Source organism: Harpia harpyja, chromosome 14 (assembly GCF_026419915.1).
Source record: "Harpia harpyja isolate bHarHar1 chromosome 14, bHarHar1 primary haplotype, whole genome shotgun sequence".
Taxonomy (NCBI): domain Eukaryota; kingdom Metazoa; phylum Chordata; class Aves; order Accipitriformes; family Accipitridae; genus Harpia; species Harpia harpyja.
The window spans coordinates 17,579,221-17,599,450 of NC_068953.1; the positions used below are offsets into that span (position 1 = coordinate 17,579,221).

General features: G+C 47.8%; 1 protein-coding gene across 2 annotated transcripts in view; it reads right to left on the bottom strand.

Annotated features, from left to right (window-relative positions):
• Positions 1-9,146: 9,146 nt before the first annotated feature.
• SMAD6 (SMAD family member 6) overlaps positions 9,147-20,230 on the bottom strand; it is a 45,000-nt gene continuing 33,916 nt past the window's right edge. For both annotated transcript variants that reach the window (XM_052808006.1, XM_052808005.1), the window contains one exon: positions 9,147-10,050. In XM_052808006.1, the coding sequence (XP_052663966.1) occupies positions 9,509-10,050 (542 nt within the window). In that variant the 3' untranslated portion in view covers positions 9,147-9,508. The remainder of the gene's footprint in view (positions 10,051-20,230) is intronic.

The window sequence follows — 20,230 nt, forward strand, 5'->3', positions numbered from 1 at the left end:
CAAATGAAACTGTTCAAGACAAATCACAATTAGAGACCAGTGTTATAGACTACTTTCCATTGATATGACTGTCACTTCTACCACCTTTGCCATGAGACTTGGGACTGAAATCCTGCTTGAGACTGAACCCCAACCACACATGCATGGACTACGGTGTCTGGAGGGGTGGAGTAGAAGCTCTTGAGACTCCATGACTTCTGTTTTTCCAGGGAGGCACAGACAGGTCAAGATCCAAGAGACTGGACATGGACCACATGTGGTCTGTAGATGAGAGAAAGGAAGATTCTGTAGAATTCAGATATTCAGCAGAAAACCCAAGAAACTTCTGCCAAAACCTCTAATGTATTTTAACTTCTCTTGGTCTTCCAGGGCGAAAGAACAGCTCTGCCATAGGAACACAACCCCCTTCCCTATGACCACTGTCCATACGTGAGCCCAAAGAGTATACAAAGACCTCTGCAGATGTGAGCAGAGAGAAGGGCCACTGCGAGGTCCCAGCTGCAGCAGTGCCAAATGCATCATAGAGAGAGCTTCTCCTACAGATCCAGCACCAAACCATCATATCCAGAAATTCACACGCTTAGGAGTTTTAAGAAGTAACAATGGGTTAATTATTGACTCACCAAAGCTATTTTTAAACCACTGCTGTGACAGAAGAACTGCAGAAGCTGTTACAGCATCAACTCGCCTGGACTGATGGTCCCACTCAGTCCCCACCATGCGATCTGGACCATCAGATGGCTTAAAGCCCTCAGAAGAAAAACATGCTGAATTCCCCAGCATTTGAATCACATAAGCATTTGCCAAGAATGGGCCTCCCTTGTTACAGTTTCATAATTCTTCAATCCTTTCAGACTAACTCAGACACCATTTGGGTAATAATTAACCATTCCCAGTGCTCAGCGCCTGCTCAGTTGAGCTCTGCATGTTCAAGCTTGGCATACAAGACCTTCAAAATTAACAGCATTGCAAAGCTTATTTCTGTTAATTATGCTATTTTGGAAGGAGAAGAGGAAGGAAAGCAATTTCCAGAGACTAGTGGGGGCCCCCCCCCAGCATCCTCCAGGAGAAGGCACTTCATGCTCATCATATATCTTCCCCAGAAACGGGTTGTGGTTTCAATTCTGCATCCCAAAAGCGAACACAGCGGCATGTCAGACATCCCTGCTGCCATGGGAGGAGGCACAGCGCATGCTCTGCACAAAGCCCTTCAGATGGTGGTGTTTAACTGCAGTCAGGGTTTCCATTAGCTCCTCAGAGCAGTTTGTACCACCTGCCTGTAAAGCCTCCTGCCCCAAATGCCATCCCACTGCATGGCACCACGACCTGACTCAGACCAATGCTGAGATAGAGAGCATCATCCAGCTGAAAAAATACAACCCAAGCTGGAAGATGACAGAAGGCATGGGTGTTGGATGGAAGAGACAACCAGGAACAAGGTGCAGAATCTTCTCTCTCCAAAACCCACCACCAGGCTGCAAGGGATGCTATGGGGACTCTTCCCTTTCTCTCCCATTGCACATGCTCTTCCCTGTGATGCCAGACTGGAGGGCATGCTCTGGGGACAGAGCCAGGCTGCGACCTCCTGCCACTGCAACTGACACAGCCACACAATCCTCACTGTGGTCACACAGGCAGGACATCAAAAAATGTTTTGTGGCCATTTCATTTGGTTCCTGCCCCACCGTGGGTCCCCAGTGCAGAGGCATTAGGGACTGAGCAAGTGCCAATGTCTCCTGCACCACTATCACATATTACACAGCAGCAGCCATTGCCAACCCCACCCTGGCCATGCTGGGAAGCAGGCAACAGGTCAGAGATGCTTTCAATTTATTATTTGAAAAAAAAAAAATCAATAAAGACATTTCTGGGAGTCTTTTATATGGACAGAATAACCCCAATTCCTCTTTCCCCACAGGAACTGTGGAGCACCCAGACAGTCCTATCACATATGCCACAGGGCCATCTGCTTGCCACCCAACTCAAATTGGCAGCTGGAGGGTGCTGAGGTTGCCTGCACCCCCAGGGCTGTCCCACACCAAGGAGTTGTGGAGGGAAGGAGCTGGGAAGCACCAACACGCAGATGAGGAACCTCTGAGCAAACACTTGGCAGCAGTTGTAAAGCAATAGGGAAACCACTAGCTCCGAGGATCCTTTATCAGGACCGCAGGCTGAGAGCAGGAGATGCCACCAGTCCATGGGCCCTGGCAGCAGACAGTCTGGCATCCCTGAGACCAATTCCCACTGCCAGCACTAACCCCTTCCCACAGATGCGATCATGCCAAACACAATCCCATAAACAGCATCCAGATGTGATTTGGGAGGCTAAATAATAGTTCTTGATCTTCTGACAATAGTGCCCAGAAGGATTTGGAAAACTGACAAAAAGCTTTGAAGTTTCATGGAATGCGCTAGGACTTCTACAGTGACAGCTCCATCATCCCTGTCCCATCCAGCTAAGGGGCTGAGCACCCTTCCCACACCCAGAGGTGCTGCTGCGTCAAGAAATAAAAGCCTAAAATGTGCAGGTCTTGCGCTGTGTGTTCAGGAATTGGGAAGCTTGGATGCTGCTCTGCTGTTTATCTCTGTCCCAGGGATCTAGAAATCACACTGACGTTACCCAAGGAAGATTGCACTTAGGACATTTCCTGTTTCCTGGTCCAGGCTGAAAATACTGTGTGAAAAATTATGCCCAGAAAAATATTGGTAGCTCTAAGCCTGGTCCGACAGCAAGTGGAAAGCAAGAGGCAGGAAAAACAGCAGAGGAGCACTTCTCAAAACTAGAGCGTAGCTGATGGGGTTTATTTTTTAACCCTGTTTCCTAAGGAAACATGGGAGAAAACCACCTTGTCTGTCCATCCCCACAGTTTTTGAACCATGTATTTGGTTTTAGCAAAACCTGTGTGAGGATGAGCAATCACAAAAGACATTTCACAGGGTCTGGCATGCTATCGCACATGCCCCTTCCTGTCCCTGTGCAGGAAAACGCTGTAGCAAAAACAAAATACTTAATAAGGAGCCTCCACAAGTGGGATGCATTTTACAGCCCCCTCCCAGACTTCCCTCATGCACACCCCAGGTTTCACCTCGCTTCTCAGAGGTTTGTTTTCAGCTTTGTCCCCCAAACCCTGCATCCCCCCAAGCCAGGGCCGGAGGGCAGCTGCAAGAGTCACATTTCCCCAAGAAATTCCGGGAAAGGCACTCCTGCTTTTAACGAGAAGATTTTTTTTTTTCTCTGTCGACTTCCATAGCCAAGCTAATAAAAATGGAAAGCAATAAGAAATTCCAGCAGAAGGGAGGTGTGGGGGAGGAGGAAAGGGAAGATACCACTCATTTGAACCTATCCTAAATAGGAGAAGATAATTAGCCACATATATCCCAGAAAGAATAGCAACAGTATATGCAATTATTGGGAATGCACACTTTAAGAGCATTTGCCAAAAATGCCTGCTTTTATTAAAAAGGAATGGTTTCACAAAGGCCCAACTGTAAGAAAGGTTGTAATTTGCCCAAATAAAACTTAATTTGATCCATGAAATAGCTGTGGTTTATTGTGTAATATACGTGCTATGTGTTTTAATTTAATAGAATCCAATATAATTGTAAGCCAGTCGAGTTTCAGAGCAATTTTGGGTTGTTCCCACAGTGTATATAGTACAGATGCTACTTTGTGCATCGCACCAGCACATACATAAATCAGGAATACAGAAAGGATTATCCACAAATCAGCAAGCAATGCTTCATCGCACACCAAATGGAAAATAAGACCTTTGAGGAAAGCAAAAGAACTTATTTACAGGAAATAACTCTGGATGCTCCGCATTTAACCACTGTGTCTCAGACTCCTGGACCCAGTCTTGAAGTGCCAGCACTGAGACAGTGGCTGCAGGGACCAGTCCCGGGATGCCACCCAGCACCAAGCGATGCTGCGGACCCCGTTGCAATGCCATGTTACTCCCAGCACACCTCCCTTCCCGGGGGCTTGCCAGATTCAGCAACCTAGTCCACCTCAAGTGAGGGGAAATGGAGATGAATCTTTATTTTTGCTTTCTAGGAAAGCTGTGGTCCATGTTGGCCATCCATCAGTCCAGATCCATGTTCACCCACAATGCTCCTGCTTCCAAATAGCTTGGACAAGGGACAGGAGGGACATGATGGGGTGAAAGCACCAGGATCTCTCTCATCCCCCAGCACAGCTCTGCAGCCACCCCACACCCAGTTTCTCAGAAAACTGAGCTTAAACACCAGCCAGGGCAACCAAGCAGCAGTGGATTCACCACCAGCCCCACTCAAATTCAACAGTTCAAACCCTAAGGCACCAGACAGCACCAGCAGCAGTTTTGCACAGCCTAATCCCCACAGCTGGTTCCCTCCACAGGGCCATTTACCTGGATGAGACATTTGATTTTTGGTCCTGGCATTTGTCAGAAAAAACCCACTCTGGCTCCTGAGGCTCATTTCACACCCCTCAGCAGCACCAGGAGAGCAGCAGCTCTGACCACACAGCTGCTTAATCCTCTGACCCAGGACCACACCATGTCCTGGGCAGCTGTTAAAGCTCTTCCTCCACTTCAATCCCAGCCACTAGCTTGAAGCTACACAGAGCTACACAGGCAGAAAGCCTGAGCAGGCAGAAAGCCTTAGCCTATAGGACCTATTGAAGTTTTGGGAAGTGCAGGTACATGTACCAGCACTGCAACTCTGTTGCTCTGTTAAAAACATCAATTCACATCCCAAACAAAGAGCTGGAGATGTTCCATCACGTACAAAGACCATTAAGCCAAGCAGCATCGCACCCCGAGATAAACCTCCAGGTCCTTCCTCTGCACCAACAGTTATTTTTTTTTTTTTTCCCCCCCTTTTCTCTTTCCTTGCTAGCTCATGCACAGGAGGCAATATTCAGCTTTTAATTTTGCACTGAATAAGTCCCCCACACTTTTACTGCAGAGATAAAATCATGAGAAGCAGGATTATGGTCTAAAGACTGACAGACCCTGTAGAACTGTGGCAAAACCTGTGCCGCAGAAGGATCTTAGCCTCTCTTCTTAAAAAGAGCTGAGTGTAGTTCCTTTTGGCATTCATTTCTTTTCCATTCTGGCTAGTAAAAGGTATTTCTCAGTCATACTAGCAATGAACATCAAGGACAGGGATGATGAATGTCTTCTTACAGGAGGAGGACCAGCCTCTGGAACCTACCAACAGCAACTGGCTGCTTCTCATCCGCCTATTGCACAGTTTTAAAATGCAGTATTACTCAAATTAAGAGGATCTTGTCAAATAAACACACTCCACAAATCAGGGCCCATTATAACTAACCCAATACTACAAGAATTACTAATTCAGCATTTCCACTTGAGTAGACTTTGGGTGTATTTGGCACAGGGAAGCCAGAAACAGACTGCAGCCTTCAACCTCCTGGTTGGACCCATAACACCACAAGGAACCAGCCAATGCTCCTCTGTCAATGCTTTGGCACTCACAGATGAAGGTATCCAGCCAGTTTCACTGCCTGAGTAATACCTTAGAACATCTCCATGTCCCACCACCTCCGCAGATGATCCATAAAGCAGCCAGGGTGAGTCAGACCATTCATCTCAGGCTCTTCTGCAGGATCAAGATCTGACTCCTCACTGACAAGGAAATTTGAGGGCTGTGGTCTGGGGAAGCTCCACCTGAAAAGGAGTCACTGCCTTGGAGGGGCAAGACTCACCAGCTTAAGATCAGCTGAGGCACCAAACCCATGCAACACCCCCGTCCTACAACAAACCCACAACCTCTCCGGACAAATAACTGCTGAGTTGGAGCAAACTCCAAGGTCAGTGCATTGCTGAAGCCCTTCAGCGCAGGTGGGAAGGTGTGTTTGCTCAGGGATTTGCTACCCAGGGGTCTCCTCTGACCATGCAGGCCTGGGGGTACTACGGGGATCCTGCCGCGCTGAGTGGTAGCACACCCAGCTCCTTTGGCTCAGTTTGACCCCCTGTAACAGCATAATGGGCATCCCAGCACTACTACTACTACAAAAAAAAAAAAAAAAACCAAAAACCAAAAAACTGCCCTGCTGCACTGCCCAACATATCCCCCCCTGCCCCCTCCAAAAAAAGCACTCAGTGATAACATAGCCACATGCATGACCCAACAACCTTCCCAGGACAAAGCAAAACCAGCTCCAGCTCAAAAGCCATCACACAAAACCCCACAGCACCCCAGTATCAGGGCACCCAGAGCAGCATCAAGAGCTCAGTCCAAGCACAGCCCAGGTGGAAAGACTCCAGCACCCTCCTGCCAAGGGACTGCTTTCATTTCCACCATTTAAAATGGTGTCACCCCATATAGACCTTGAAAGAATAAGAACATGCCACTTACCTCTGGTGTTGGGAGACCATGACTGTTCCAGGATAGAGAAAACCACATCCAGAAGACACAGGAAACTCCCCTAAAGGGTAAAGGATTGTGCCATCCTGGTTTTATAGGGGCTGGGACAGATGAGCAAACACCCACAGCTGTGGCTGTAGGCACATGAGAGACCCATTGGGTTGTTAGCAAAACCCAATGATGCCCAGCTGCTCTGGCAAACCCTGGCAGGGAAAGAATTGTTCTTCCCTGCTGTAAGCACGCTTCCTCCATGGCCACCCCAAGGGCTACTCCAAGTGCCAACTTACAGTCACCCAACAGCCCCAGGTTCAAGCCTAGTGTGGGGGATCACATGGGGGAGGTTTCAGCTGAGCTTTGCGAGGGTCCAGCATGGATTTCAATGGCTTAGAAGTCCTAAAGCATCTTTAAAGGGTCCCAAGTTTGAATGATTACAGGAAGGTATTAAAGGGAAGAAATGGGACAGAAAAAAATACTTGATGTCTTATTGCATTGCCTCGCCATAAAATCCTTTTTTATTCCCTTTAAAGCCTGGCTGTCAAGTGAAATAAAACTCCAGATTTATTCCTGGGGAAGTGCATGAGGAGTAAGAAAAGAAAAATTAAACACAGTCAGTGGATTGCACAAGGGAAACCCCAAAGTTAACCCTCAAATTTCAACCCACAAAAATGCTTTCGCTGATGCAAACCCAGAACAGAGCTGAAAGGCACCTACCAGCCCAGCCACACTGCAAATGCAGAGTTAAGTCGGAAAATTGATGGCATGTGAATGACAGCTTCTGCATGCACTGCGATGAGGTCTTTTGTGGGTGGTATAAAAGCAAACAACAGTGTCCATTCTTGGTGTTATTTTGTCCAAAATATGGAAGAAGCTGGTAGAAAGTGGAAAATGAGGGCACTGCTGCAACCATGAGTGCATGTCAGGAGAAGGACAGGGAGGAAGGCAGCAGCCAGCTCAGCATGTGAATGCAAAACCTTCTGGATGGTGGTGGGAAGTGCCGTGAAAGAAAAGAGAAAAGGAAACAGGGAGAAGCAACTCAGCTTTTGGCTGGTTCTTCCCAGTTAAAATGAGGACAGTATTAACCTCTTAAAAACCTCTTAAAAAAACCCCCAAACATAAAAACGGCCTCTTGACGGACCACACGAAAGTGATACAGCAAGTGATGTAGGTGGTATGGCAGGACACACCAAATCTAAGCCAAAGGGGATAAAAAAAAACCCTGCAAAGCTCTTGAAAGCTGGCTTTAAACGATAGTGGCATGTTTTGACACCATTCCCTGACAACAATGGCTGTAACACAAACAAAAATTAATGATGTCAAGTATTAATACTGATGCTGCATGAACTCAACCAATGTGGTCCCAATTAAATATCAAGTATGGTTATAATTTGAAAAATGACTGTGGAAATGTCATTGCGACATTCCCTGCTCACGTCTCTCCCTGACATCTACCCCAGGTCTGTGCGTTTCCCTGGTGGAATGCAGTTCCCTTCCCTGGAGGGACGTGGTCCTCACCTTCCTCATCCTTGCTTGTGGCTGCTGTAGAAACACCAATCCATCTGCCAAAATACATGACCCTGATATGTATCAGGAGGGCTGTTTAATAATAAGTTTACGTCCTATTTTACTCTGTCTCCGAGTTTTGAGCCATGGAGGAGGTCTCATTGCATGTTCTTCTCTCCAAATATGAGGGCTACAAAAGCATCATTCTGTAACATTGAAAGCTGAGGTGCTTCTGCAGTCACCGGACTCCAGAGGCTGGGACTTTATGAAAATCAGATGTACAGGGATTTGTAATACAAGTCCAAGACTTGGCAACACTAGTCACTGGCAGTAACTAATTACTAACCAAGCGAAGCCAGACAACGTCCAACCTGCTCATGCAAGCGCATGGGTGCTACAGTGCTGACAGTAATGAAGCTCACACAGAAGTCAGCAAAGTGCCTGATTTTATCCAGGATTTCCAGAGAGAGTAAATCAGCCGAGACAAGCTCATTTGACCAGGACTTCTTTTGGCTGCAACTGCTCCTCAGAGCAAATATATTCTTCCCAAACAATTCTGTATCAGTTTTATTGCCTGGATGACAGACTGGGAGATCTACAGGACAAATCTGCACGCAACTCATCCAACTCACCTCCGCCTTATTTCCAGTTACTGGAGAGGTTCCCAAAATTCAGGCCATGCTACGGTGTGCCCAACTGCGGATCCACCCAACCATGTGTTGTCCAAAACTACCATTTGTTTCTCAACTGTCAAACGTGTCCAGGAGATACCGGACTCACAGACAACCCCCATTCAAGGCTGATAATGCAAACTGGTCCTACTAGGCCACGGTCTATTCTGCTCTTCCCACCAGCAATGATACCCATTGATTTGCACTGATAACCATTAATTTGCACAAACACAAACATGCACGCTCATCTTCAGGATGTCCCTATCATGTTTTGTGTTATCAGAGAGATCACAGAGCCCTGAGCAAGAACAGGTACAGGCCCTGAGCAAGAACAGGTACAGGCAACTTTCCTCTCACCTTCTCTGTTTGCTCCCTGGCTCTCAAACTGTCCTCACTTACCCTCCTCTTGGAGACAACTGCAGCCTTCCAGCAACCCATTTACTGTTTTTCTAAGGGTCTTGGCTGAGATGGGAGACAGCGGTCACCCCTGTGGAAACTCCCGCTGACTACAGAGCACCCGAGCAGACACTGCTGCAGACTTCAGTCAGGGGTGGGGGGTGGGGGGGGGTGGGCAGGGAGAAAAAAAGACAATTAACCCCCCCCCCTATAATGCGAATACTTTATTATCAATGAGTGACTGGTATTAGCTTTTTGTCTGGGTATTAATAATATTTCAAAAAACCATACATCAAAATTAGGGCTTTCTCCTATTTTTGCTGTATAATTTTTCTTTTTAAAAAAAATCTGTATTGAAAGAATTATATAAGCCAAAGTGCATTTTCTGGTTTTTGTCCATATACACATTGCACCATACATAAATAATTACATTGTAAAAATGACTCCATAATTACAAGTATAATATATATTTTCATATAATATATAAAACTTTATATTAAATCTAGGTAGATGATATTTGGGATAGTCTGTGTCTTTTTTTTCTTTTTCCTTTTGTCAGAGGCTGACCGTTATCGATTGTTACTGAGTAAAATCTCCAGCCAACAAGGACATGACGTGATAAACTGTCTCGAGTAACACGGCCCCCAGCCTTTGGCGAAGCTAATCCGCACACTGTTCGGGTCATAGGGCCCGTCCGCGTAATCCAGATCGGCCGTGTGCTGCAAGAGGCAGGACTTCTCGTAGTCAAACACCTTGATGGAATAGCCTGGCATCACCTTGCGCACTATCAAAGTCCTACAGTTGGGGATGTCCAGTGTCGGGGAGTTGACGAAGATGGGATGCTCACTGCGGTTGTAAGCCCACACACCGTCCGGTTCTTTGCTAAGTAAAATCCCGTAGCCGATTTTACTTCGAGTCCTTCTCACAGTCTCACTCCTGTTTTCTAGGTTTAGCTGTCCGAGGCAGAAGCCGTTTCCTTGAGGTAGGTCATAAAATATACTGACAGACTGTTCGTACACTGTGTAAAGGCGGCCGACGCGTGTCCGGTGCTCCCAATAGGCCACGTTACACCAATGGCTCCTCTTCATGGCATCAGGCGACGTACTGGCATCTGTGGGGGAAAGCAGAGGAAGAATCAGGGTTTGCTGTGACCACCTGGGAAAAGACAGGTATGGAGGGTGAGCAAATGGCTCTTCCCACCCATCGGCTTTGCTCACATGGGAGCTGAACTTGTGTTCAACCCAAAGCCCGTCTTCAGCTCAAAGCTAGTGCTCAGCTCAAAGCCCATGTCCAACCCAAAACCCGTCTCCAACCCAAAGCTCATCTTCAATTATGTCAAATGCCACCAAGAAAGAAGGCTCAAGCAAAGGCTGGTGACCCAACGGGCCACCCACCAGTTCCCATGCAGCTCAACACCTCTTACTCTCTCTAATTTAATATTCGATCCTGCATCCAGCAGCCGGGATCCTGTGTACTCAAGATATGCGCATTTCTACACCAAGAGCCGGCATGGATACTCTACCACTGCAACTCAGCCACCCCTGAGCTTGGCGGGTCCCCAAGAGCCTGCACCATTGCTGTGGTGGTGTACCCCCATTTTCAAAGGCCAACTTGTGTTGATCTGAAAGACAGGGGATGTCCATGAAGTGCTTGGATGACTGACCTGACAGTTATCTCTGCTATGTAATATTCTTTGACAGCGATGCTCATGTTCCCACGGCGAACATGAAATCTGAGGAGGCATTTCGTGCCAAGGGGGAGTAGTTGCTATGAACTATACATGTCCTCCTACAAAACCATTGGAACTCTCTCCAGAACTATGAGAAATGTCTCTTCTTTCTAGGAATTACATTCAAGGAAGACGCAGACTGCCAGAAATGTGTTTAATTTATGATGCCTCCAGAAGGAAGATGGGAACTCTCAGCCCTGAAAGAGCCCCGAAGAGGGTGAATTAACCTCTTCCTCAACATCCTTCCTGCTCCTACCATACCGGTTAACAGAAAACCACCCTGGGATTTCAAGCAAGGAGCTTTGCTTCGAGCCGGCCCTGTTCCATGCCCAGCATTAAGCTACCTGACAATATATCAAGCGCCTGCGTCCTGCTGACCCCTCTGCCTTCGTGCCATCATGCCCGATTAACTTGCACACGGGGTGATGCCATTATTTTGCTTCAGAGACCCTATTGACGCACTGGATTTCAAGCGCAGCCCTACAGCCCTGTTTCTTTTCAGGCTCAAATTACCCCAGAGGGGAATGGGCTCTCCTCCCCATTAACGATCTTTGAATTAAGCGGCTTTGTTAGAGTTTAACTTGAGTTGTAACTATACAAATTTAAGGGGAGGTAGATGGGGGGAAGGGGGGTAATTGGACAAGCAGGGATGCAGCAGGGCCGGTGGGATGCCCTTTGCCACGGGCAATGCTCATCATCTTGCACCAACCCCTTCACCCATCACAGGTCTAAATAACCCCAAAAATGCCAGATTGGCCCCCTTCTCCCCCATCATACGTTTAAATAATTTTTAGGACCCAGCACAGCCGCTAATAGCCCCTTTTCGGTTTGATGTGCGTTTTATCTGGAACTGGGAAGGAAACCTCGCCGCAATCAGACACTTCAACCCCACTGGGGAAAAGAAACACCATTTCCCTGCATTTATGGCAATCCTCCATGGAGGAGCGAGCCAACAGCTTTGTGCCCCCTAATACTGGAGGTGATGTCCTGGGCCTCCTAAAGGCATGGGAAAAGCCCTGCTGAACACAACTGGGTGAGATGTGCCCCTTAAATTCAGAGTTAGTGGCTCTGCACAGCAGGGAAATGGGTGAAGACCCTTGGTCAAAGCAATGGCAGCATCCCGGAGCTGGGTGAGGCAAACTTGGGTTTCTTTCCCCCAAGGACCAGGTCTTGTCCCCCAGCTACAGCCCAGCTACAGTGAGGTGAGACACTCCACCATGGCCCAGTGGCACCGATGGGTCTTTCTATCTCTGTGCTTCTGAGCCATCCTCAGTGGAAACCACTCAGAATCACTCTGTAATAAGCCCATCCTAATGCTGCACCCTGCTAACGACAAAAATCAGCAAAACTGAAGGTTTTTCCCTATTCTTACTCTTTGGCCAGTAACTGTACTTCCTTTGCCATCTCAAATGACCCTTCTGCGTCCAGATCACCAGGAGTTAAACGAACAACCCAACTTGCTCCGAAAGGCTAATGATGAAAGGCTAATGACTTCAACGGCAAGTGCATGATGGATATGTTGTACCCAAGCACGTCATTAAGTACTGACGACTGGACTTGACTCTTCCTGAAGTATCTCACGATGCCTTGCAAAGCATCAGCCATGTGAACGCGAAGTTTTAGGGAAGGAAGAGAAGATTCAAATGTAATTCTGAGTTAGAAATACCCCCAGCTGCCTAGTGCCAATACGGTGCACTAAGATCTCCACCAAGAACAGAAACTTTGATAAATTGGCAATAAAAAGTTTCAGAACCTCTATGCAGTATTTCTGCAGCAGTTGCAAAAATGACATTAACCAAGTTTATGGCATTAACACAAATCTGACCCAAACAGTCTTATCTAATTGAACGTTACTGAAGCAAGACCATCTTTAGCTACATCTGTACAAAGCCCTGAAATCAACAACTTGGCAAGGACAAAAATCTTTTGACCTGCTCCAATAACATCCCTTGGTCTACCACCATGCAGACCGTCAGTGCATTTTGCTCTTTAAAACGCACTATGGCAAATTGTTCCAGATTTCTTTTACGAGGTGAAACAAGATGTGGTTCATAAATGACACAACAGCAGAAAAAGAAGAGGTACTGAGCAACTGAGCTTCATCTGCAGGTACATATTCCACAGCATCCAGTTTCTACAATCATCTTTCCCCTGGGACATCATACAGTTGAGATGCTCCCAGTGCCTTTCCAAAACTCTTCTCAAATGCCAAATTTTGCTGCTGTCCCACTCGAGTGATGCTGGGGGGCTACAGACAAGCTCAGAGCTTTTCATCTGCCAGGCCCGGAGGCTGGTAGCGATTACCAAGCTCTGCATCTGTTTAACCTCCCAACCTCCACAAAGCCCTGCATGCCCATTAGGCAAGTTGGTTTTGTTATTACATTTTTTAGAAACTACCACTCGGCCCCCGAATTTCCCATACAGACTAAGAATTGGACAACTTAAAAACTGAAGTGTCCTCATCAGCTGAATTAATTAGGGGAACAGTCAGCAATAAACATTTAAATAGGTGTTTCCCATGGTTTATTGCAAATTAACATACCTAGTGGGGAAAAGCAAAGGAGGAAGAAACCAGTGTCTATTCTACAAGAACACCTTGCTGTAGGTGCCACCATACCTGCTGCCATCTCTGCTTTCCAGGAACTGGCAAGTATTTTGGCAAAATCATCTATCTATACACATACTGAAAACAGGGGAAGCTTTTTTTACACCTCCTGCTTTCGTGCATCTGAAATAGCCTTCTTAAAATCACTTCCATGCAATTTATGGCACGAGCTTCAGTCCATCCATACGTGCACGCATCTCGGGGGGTGAAATCCCTCCTGCCAATGAGCTTCTCATCTCTGTCACTCCGTCACAGCTCCTGCGCGACACTGCCAGCTCTGCCAGCTTGAAGCACTCCTGGAGATGTCCTGTACTCCTTCAAATGGGCGAGGATGTGAGTTTTAGGTAACTGCACATCAAGCAGCTAAAAGTTTCCTTTCCACCCCACCTTTCCTGGCCAGGCGTGAAGAAAAGGCTTTCAAAGCCATGCACCAACTGCAAAAGCAACCTGCCTGTGGCCCCCAGGCAAACAGAACGCTCCGAAAGGAGATGGTTAAAGGGCTCATCTGAAAAGCCTCTGCCTCCAGATTCCGGCAGGGTCCCTCTTCTCCCCAAGTCCCATCCATCGCCACCCTTGCCGGCTGCCCCACTCCCCGGGTTCCTTTGCCTCCTTTTATCTCCCAGTGCACTCAACCAAATCCTGAAAAGATGAACTCATCTCGCAGCCCTGACATAAAGCAAGCACTTTAGCAAGCCCCTAATACAAGGGGGCCTGCGCTGTGTCTTATCCTCTGCCAAGTATTAGTTTCGCCTCCAGCTATTAGCCACTACCACTCAGCAGACAGCAGGGGCGGCCAGCAGAAAAGCATGTCCTCTGCCTTTTAAATAAATATTCCATTTTTTCCTCCTCTTTTTCCATGCTGCCCTTTATGCACAGACAAGAAAATCCACTTTTTTTCCCTTTCTGCTGGAACAGAGGCAGGCTTGTTAGCTTTCTTTTGAAGAAAGAAAAATATTTTAGTCCTGCAGTGCCTCCCTTGATGGTAAACCACACGTTTTTAACAACTATCATTGTAGGCAGCTACAACTTCTAACAGCTACATTTAGGCTGGCGTCAGGGCTATCTCTTCCATCAAAGCCACCTTTATCGATCAGATAGACAGGCTGAAACTCTGGCTCTTGTTTACTCGTTCCTCCGAGTTGCCATTTCGTCCGTTGCACCAATGCCTCGCAGCAGACACATCCAAAAGGAAATTCAAACAACTTAAGATAAAAAAACAAGATAGGAAGCAAGATGGCGAATCAAAACCAGAACTTAATGGGAAAAGAGTCTTGCATGGTTCAGGCAAAAGGAATCTGGGTACGGGCATAAATGCAAAGAGCAAATACTGTAAATCCTCATGGCGTTAGCAGCACTGCTGCTTTTGCCCCCTGCAGAGTGTGGAGGTAAAGAAAATAACTTGAGGTTTTAGATTATTTGTGATTTGACAGTGTTTTATGCCAGTAAAGTTCAAAGCAGTGCATTGAAAGAGAAAAGAAAGATGCTTTTTTCCAAAACAAAATGCTGCACAGTCCTACTGCTTGATGTTGCACTTAAAAGCAGGATGGAAAACATGGGCAGATCACAAAACACATGAAGTATCTCTGATTCATGCTTCGGCTCTTCTGAAGCCACCAAACCTCTTCTCAGCAGGTCAAATGGCCCCCACAATATATGGCTGCAAGTAAGATCTTGCTGCGTAAGGAAACGGGTGAGAAGGGAAGTTTGCTGCAGTGCTTTGAGGATTATTCCCATTTTTGCACGGACTCCTGAGGAAACAGTCAGAAGTGGCACCATGTTGTTTTTCCAGGTAGAGCCCCCCATGAGGAACGGGTGATGCCAGCCCCTCCTTCCCCATCTAAACCCAAACCACGCTCATGGATTTTCAAAACACATTTAAGAGGCGCCCATAGGGAAGACCATGCATTTAAAAAAAAATTAAAAAATCACTGCACTCTCCAAATGTGACAGGGACTTGAATACACATCTACGCACCTGAAGAGATGAAGTAGGATATTCAAAAGTGTCCCCACGACTCAGCCCACATGCCATTGTCACGTCCCACCCTCCCGTACTCCTGTGTCACGGGGAAGCCTAATGCTCCTCTGGCCATGGAGCTCAGTTACATCCTTTCTCAACAGCCAATGTCTTTCCATTCAGTTTTATTCCACTTTAGACTCTATAAGATACATGCTCAGTCTTTTTTCTCCCCTCTGCCGTAGCACAGATGCATGCTTATACTACCCAACACACAGGAGCATGGAAGCACGATGGTTATAGCCATACACAGGTCACTGTGAACAAGGTCCAGATAAAAAGCCCAACACAAACAACATGCACATTTCCCCCAAATCTTTTAACAGTTCACCAGGGAGCCATTGGTTAAAATAATCCCCCATTAGTACCCTTAGAAACAAGCGCCAGGGTAAAGAAGGGGTTAAAACTTTCCACAGCAGAAATGGAATTTTTATGGCCCTGCTAAAAAAAAAAAAAATTAATTGTCAATCTGCCCCAGCAAAGCTCACAACCATTTTCTTAAGCCAATATACTTAAAATACCTCTGCCTTACAAGTTTCAGCTGGAATGCATCACCGCGGCCCCCCCGAGTCCCTGTGCTGCAACCAGCACCATGGCATCTATGCCCGGCACGAGACCCTGTCCGTTCGGCTGGGGAAGAAGCTGAGCGTTGTGCTGTGCTCCCCCATGCAGACGCCCTGGGGATGCAGGGCCACAAACCAGCCACCATCCGTCTGTCCATCCTCATTGGGAGTGGTGGGGTGGGACTTTGAAGGCACCTTCCCACCCTTGGAGGAGCTGCAGCTCTTGGTGAGCCACATCTTGGCCAGCAGCCGCTTCGCCAGCCCATGGGAGCGCTCCAACATTGACTCCACCATATATATATGTAAGGCAATATCCCAAGCCCACCAGCAAATGAACACTGGGCAGGACCTGGGCTGCCATCCTGCGGTGGTCCTGGGGACACCAGAGGAGCAGAGGCAGCAGGAGGTCCCTCATGCAAAAGTCAGGGAAAGCCCTGATGAGGACAAGGACAGTTTGGTCTCCTTTTCTAATTACTTCATGGTTTCTCCGATGAAGCAAGCAGCTGTGTGTTACGGCAGGACAACAGGCTCGTGCAAGGAGATGGCAGTTGGGTGCAAGCAGGAGGCTGGACAGCCCCAGGCTTCTTCCTGGACCTCTTCCCTAAGGCCCAGAATCAATTTGGGATCCTTTAATGTCCCAGCTTTCACCAAGACAAACTTGTTCCCTGATTCATAGAGGCCCTGAAAAGCTGTCACCAGCTCCCCAGCTGATGACCAAGGTCAGCCATAGGGACAGCAGTCTAGACCTTCCCCCCCTGCTGCAGAGCATCAAACTCTCTCCCAGACTTCAGTTTTGCTCTGCTGAGAGAGACATAAAGATTCAGCCCAGCTCATACCTCAATTACAAAATAAGAGTGTGATTTCGTATTACAATTAATCTAGTGTCACCGCTGTTGTGGTGGGGTCCCAACTCCTCCAACCCCAGCACAGCTCCTGGCACATTCCTCACGTTGGATGTGGCTGTCATGTCATGCAGCCATGGAGACCAGTTCAGCTCACTCATCCAGCAAAAACCAATACCAAAGAAAGCACCACAGACAGCTGAAAGGAGCCCTCGCTGCCACCATACCCACCATGGAGGAGGCATCTTCCTCTTCCTCTTCCTCCAGGCCTTACCTTGGAGAGCAGTGCTCTGGTGCTCCCCAGCCTCCTCCATGAGATGATTTAATTTGTTAACCCAGTAGATGATTAACCCAGAAGAACATTTGCACTGGGTTAATTAATTAAATTAGTTCAAAAAAGGGTCTGACGGGCAACAGAGCCAGTAGAAGAGGCGCATGGAGAGGCCTGGGGGGACAGAGGGCCATTTCCATGGTAGCCCAAGAAACAAAAGCAACACAGGACAGGAGCCAATGCCAAGAATTAGGATGAAAACAATTTTCTCTGCATAAAAGAAACCACTCTGCAAAATCATCAGCTCATGCTAATTTTTTTATATCCTTCAAAGAAAAACACATGCCATGTTTAGTTCTGCCTGGAAATTTGTAAGTCATCATCAGTTAGCTTCTTTTCAAGCTAAATTCAAGGAGTTTGTTTCTAACATACCTTCTCTAGCCATTAAATACGCAGTCCAGAACATGATTTTTAAGGTATTTTAGTAGGGTTTTTTTTCCAGCTCCCCTGCATGGTTTACAAAGGTCTTTTCAGCCAAGGGTGAAAAGTCCTAGAAAATAAGAAAACTGGAAAAGCCCAACTCAGGTATTTTTCACTGATGTTTTTATGTGTTACTTCTGAAGGCCAATGTTTCCAGAGATTTAGGTGATATTTTTTTTTTTTTTTTTTTGAGTTGAACAGTCTCCATATAATCTCAGCTTCCCTTGCTCACAGCTTTCGCAGGCACATTCATCGCTTTTAAGTTCCTGGGCTGTGCACGTAACTGCTTTATACCTGGCATGTAAAAGTTAACACAACAATGTAAATACATCTTCAAAAGGAGCCCAAAACGTAATCACCTACATTGGCTGCCAATTATGAAAGCACCAGACCTGTCATCAACCAGAATTTGGCTGAGACTTCTCCACTGTTGGAAACCAGCCCTGAGTAAGTCCAAGCCTGGCAAAATCCCGGGGTCGTGCTCGGCACCTCCGTGAGCATCTGTAGCATCCCTGCTGCCCGGCCATGGGTGCCCCAACCAGCCAAAAAAATGGGGAGAGAAATGAGCTGGTGAAAGACATGGGGGATAAGGTGGGGGGAAGGTCTCTGCTAAGTGGTTTGCTGTAACATTGGGAGGTTTGCTGAAAATCTTCCGAGCATCGTCTAGTTGAGGTTGGCTTTTTTCTCTGCCTCCTGCTGCCAGCTAGGCAAGGCACCGACAATGCTTGGAGGGGAGAAGGCTCATTCCCCGAGTGCCCTCTGCAGGGCAGGACTGCGAGGGTGGGGGGTGCCGGGACAAAAAAAATGAGGGGGGGGGAAATCCCTTTTTTTTTTCATTTTTAGGTTGAGAACTCGCACGTTTTCCACTCCTCCAAACAACCGTGTAGGCAATCCCTTTATTTTTTTCCCCAGAGCCTGAAAAACGTTGAGAATCCAGGAGAAATCACCCCATAAATCACCCGATGGCAGAATTCCCTTTTTAGCTGCCGCCGCAACGTCCAATGCTCCCCCTTCCCCGTGCCGCTCCCGCCTGGCGCCGCGCCAGCCCTCGCTATTAATTAATCCGGGGGCCGCCTCCTACAATCCTGGCTACGCCAACCACATCCGACTCGGGCTGGGCTGGTGGGCAGAAGTTGGGCCAGCCAAATCCCATGGGACCTCCTGAGGTCTCTTCTGCCTTTCAAACCCCTTTCGGCTTTGCGGAGCAATTTTAGGTGCTCTTAGAAATCCTGACTGATGCCCTCGGGGAGGGAAATAATCTGTTCAACGTTCTGCGGCAAATCAGAGCATCCCGCAGTGGAGCAGACTCTACAAAACGGTATGAATAAATAATAATAGTTTTCACTCATAGAGGAGTTTCGGCTGAGCACTTCAAAGCATTTTAAAAGCAGAAACTAATTAGTAGGTCCCTCTGAAGAGAAACAGGAATAACACCACCTTCCGCCTCCATCACGCCTCTCAGGCAGAGCACGTTGGGTGCCGGACTTGGCTCCCGGCTGAGCTTGGGAATCACCTTACCGGAGGGTGGTGGTTCAGACGTGCAAGGCTTGGGCTGTAACCGAACCAAAGCCCTGCCTGGTTCACACTGGCATTAAATGAAGGGGTTTCTGCCGGGGTGAAGGGGGGTACTGAGGTGACGGAGCTATTTTAAGAAGCCAGATGCCAAGTTGGTGAGAACATCACTGAGGCGGCTGCAGAGATGCCCCTAGAGATGGTAAAGCCTCCCCACCTCCCGCTGCCATGCTTGCTGAGAGCATTGGAGCATCCCCAGCAGCAGCAGGACCACTAACCCAGCACAGGATGCCTGACACAGACACCTCCTCCGGAGAAAACCAGCAGATTAAAAAAAAAAAAAAAAAAAAGAAGGCCTTTTTTTCCTCCGGTTGTTAGATAACCAAAGGGCACTGAGCTCCTCCGGACAAAGAGGGCTGTCCTGCAAAGGCCGCACAGCCAGGCAGCACACCATCACCTACTCACACCGCTCTCAGCACAGCCCCAACCCCAAATTACAGCTCAGCTCCCTCAGGTAACAAACAAAATTTGCCATTTCCAGAAGGCAAATGCTCAGCTGGTCCCCCATGCAAGGACGCTTCAGATGTCCCAGGCTGGTCATGCAAAACCCACTCCCCAAAACACCAGCAAAGCTGGAAACTTTGGGCTTAAGAGCTCACACAGGACATAGGAAATGAAGCAGGCTGCGACTGCAGTGGCTTTGTCACGCTTTTCTATTTTTACTAACCAGAAAATGAACGAAGATGCTTCCCTGGGAGGAAAATCAAAGCAGTACCAAATCAAACGTCACCATCGGATGTATTTTGAGAGCCTGCAATTGCACTCCAGCCTGAGCTGTTCCCTCCGGAGCGAGACCGAAGCCAGGCTCACCCTGCTATCACACCTCTATCAGATTTACTCCTGAGAACAAGCCGCGGGGTTTCAGAGCGGAGGCAGACGACGTGAGAAGCAGCGAGCAGGATAAAGAAACCCAAGGCCACCCTGATTTCTCTGAAGCGAGGATGCCACGCAGCCACAAGCAGCATCCTCGAGAGAAGACTGAGGCACTGGAGACAGATGTCTGTCGGCTTGATGCCAAGACCACTGCAAATATCAAGGACTGTGAAAGCTTTAGGAAACTATCACTGACCTGGAAAACAAGCTGTGACGGAGGAGTGCCGGGCTGGGGAGGCTCCCTGGAGGCCACAAGCAGGAGCCCATCAAATGTTTTTCTCCATACGGGGTGGGAATGAGCCGCTTTGCTCCTCCCTGGCTGGCTGAGTGCAGAGTCCAG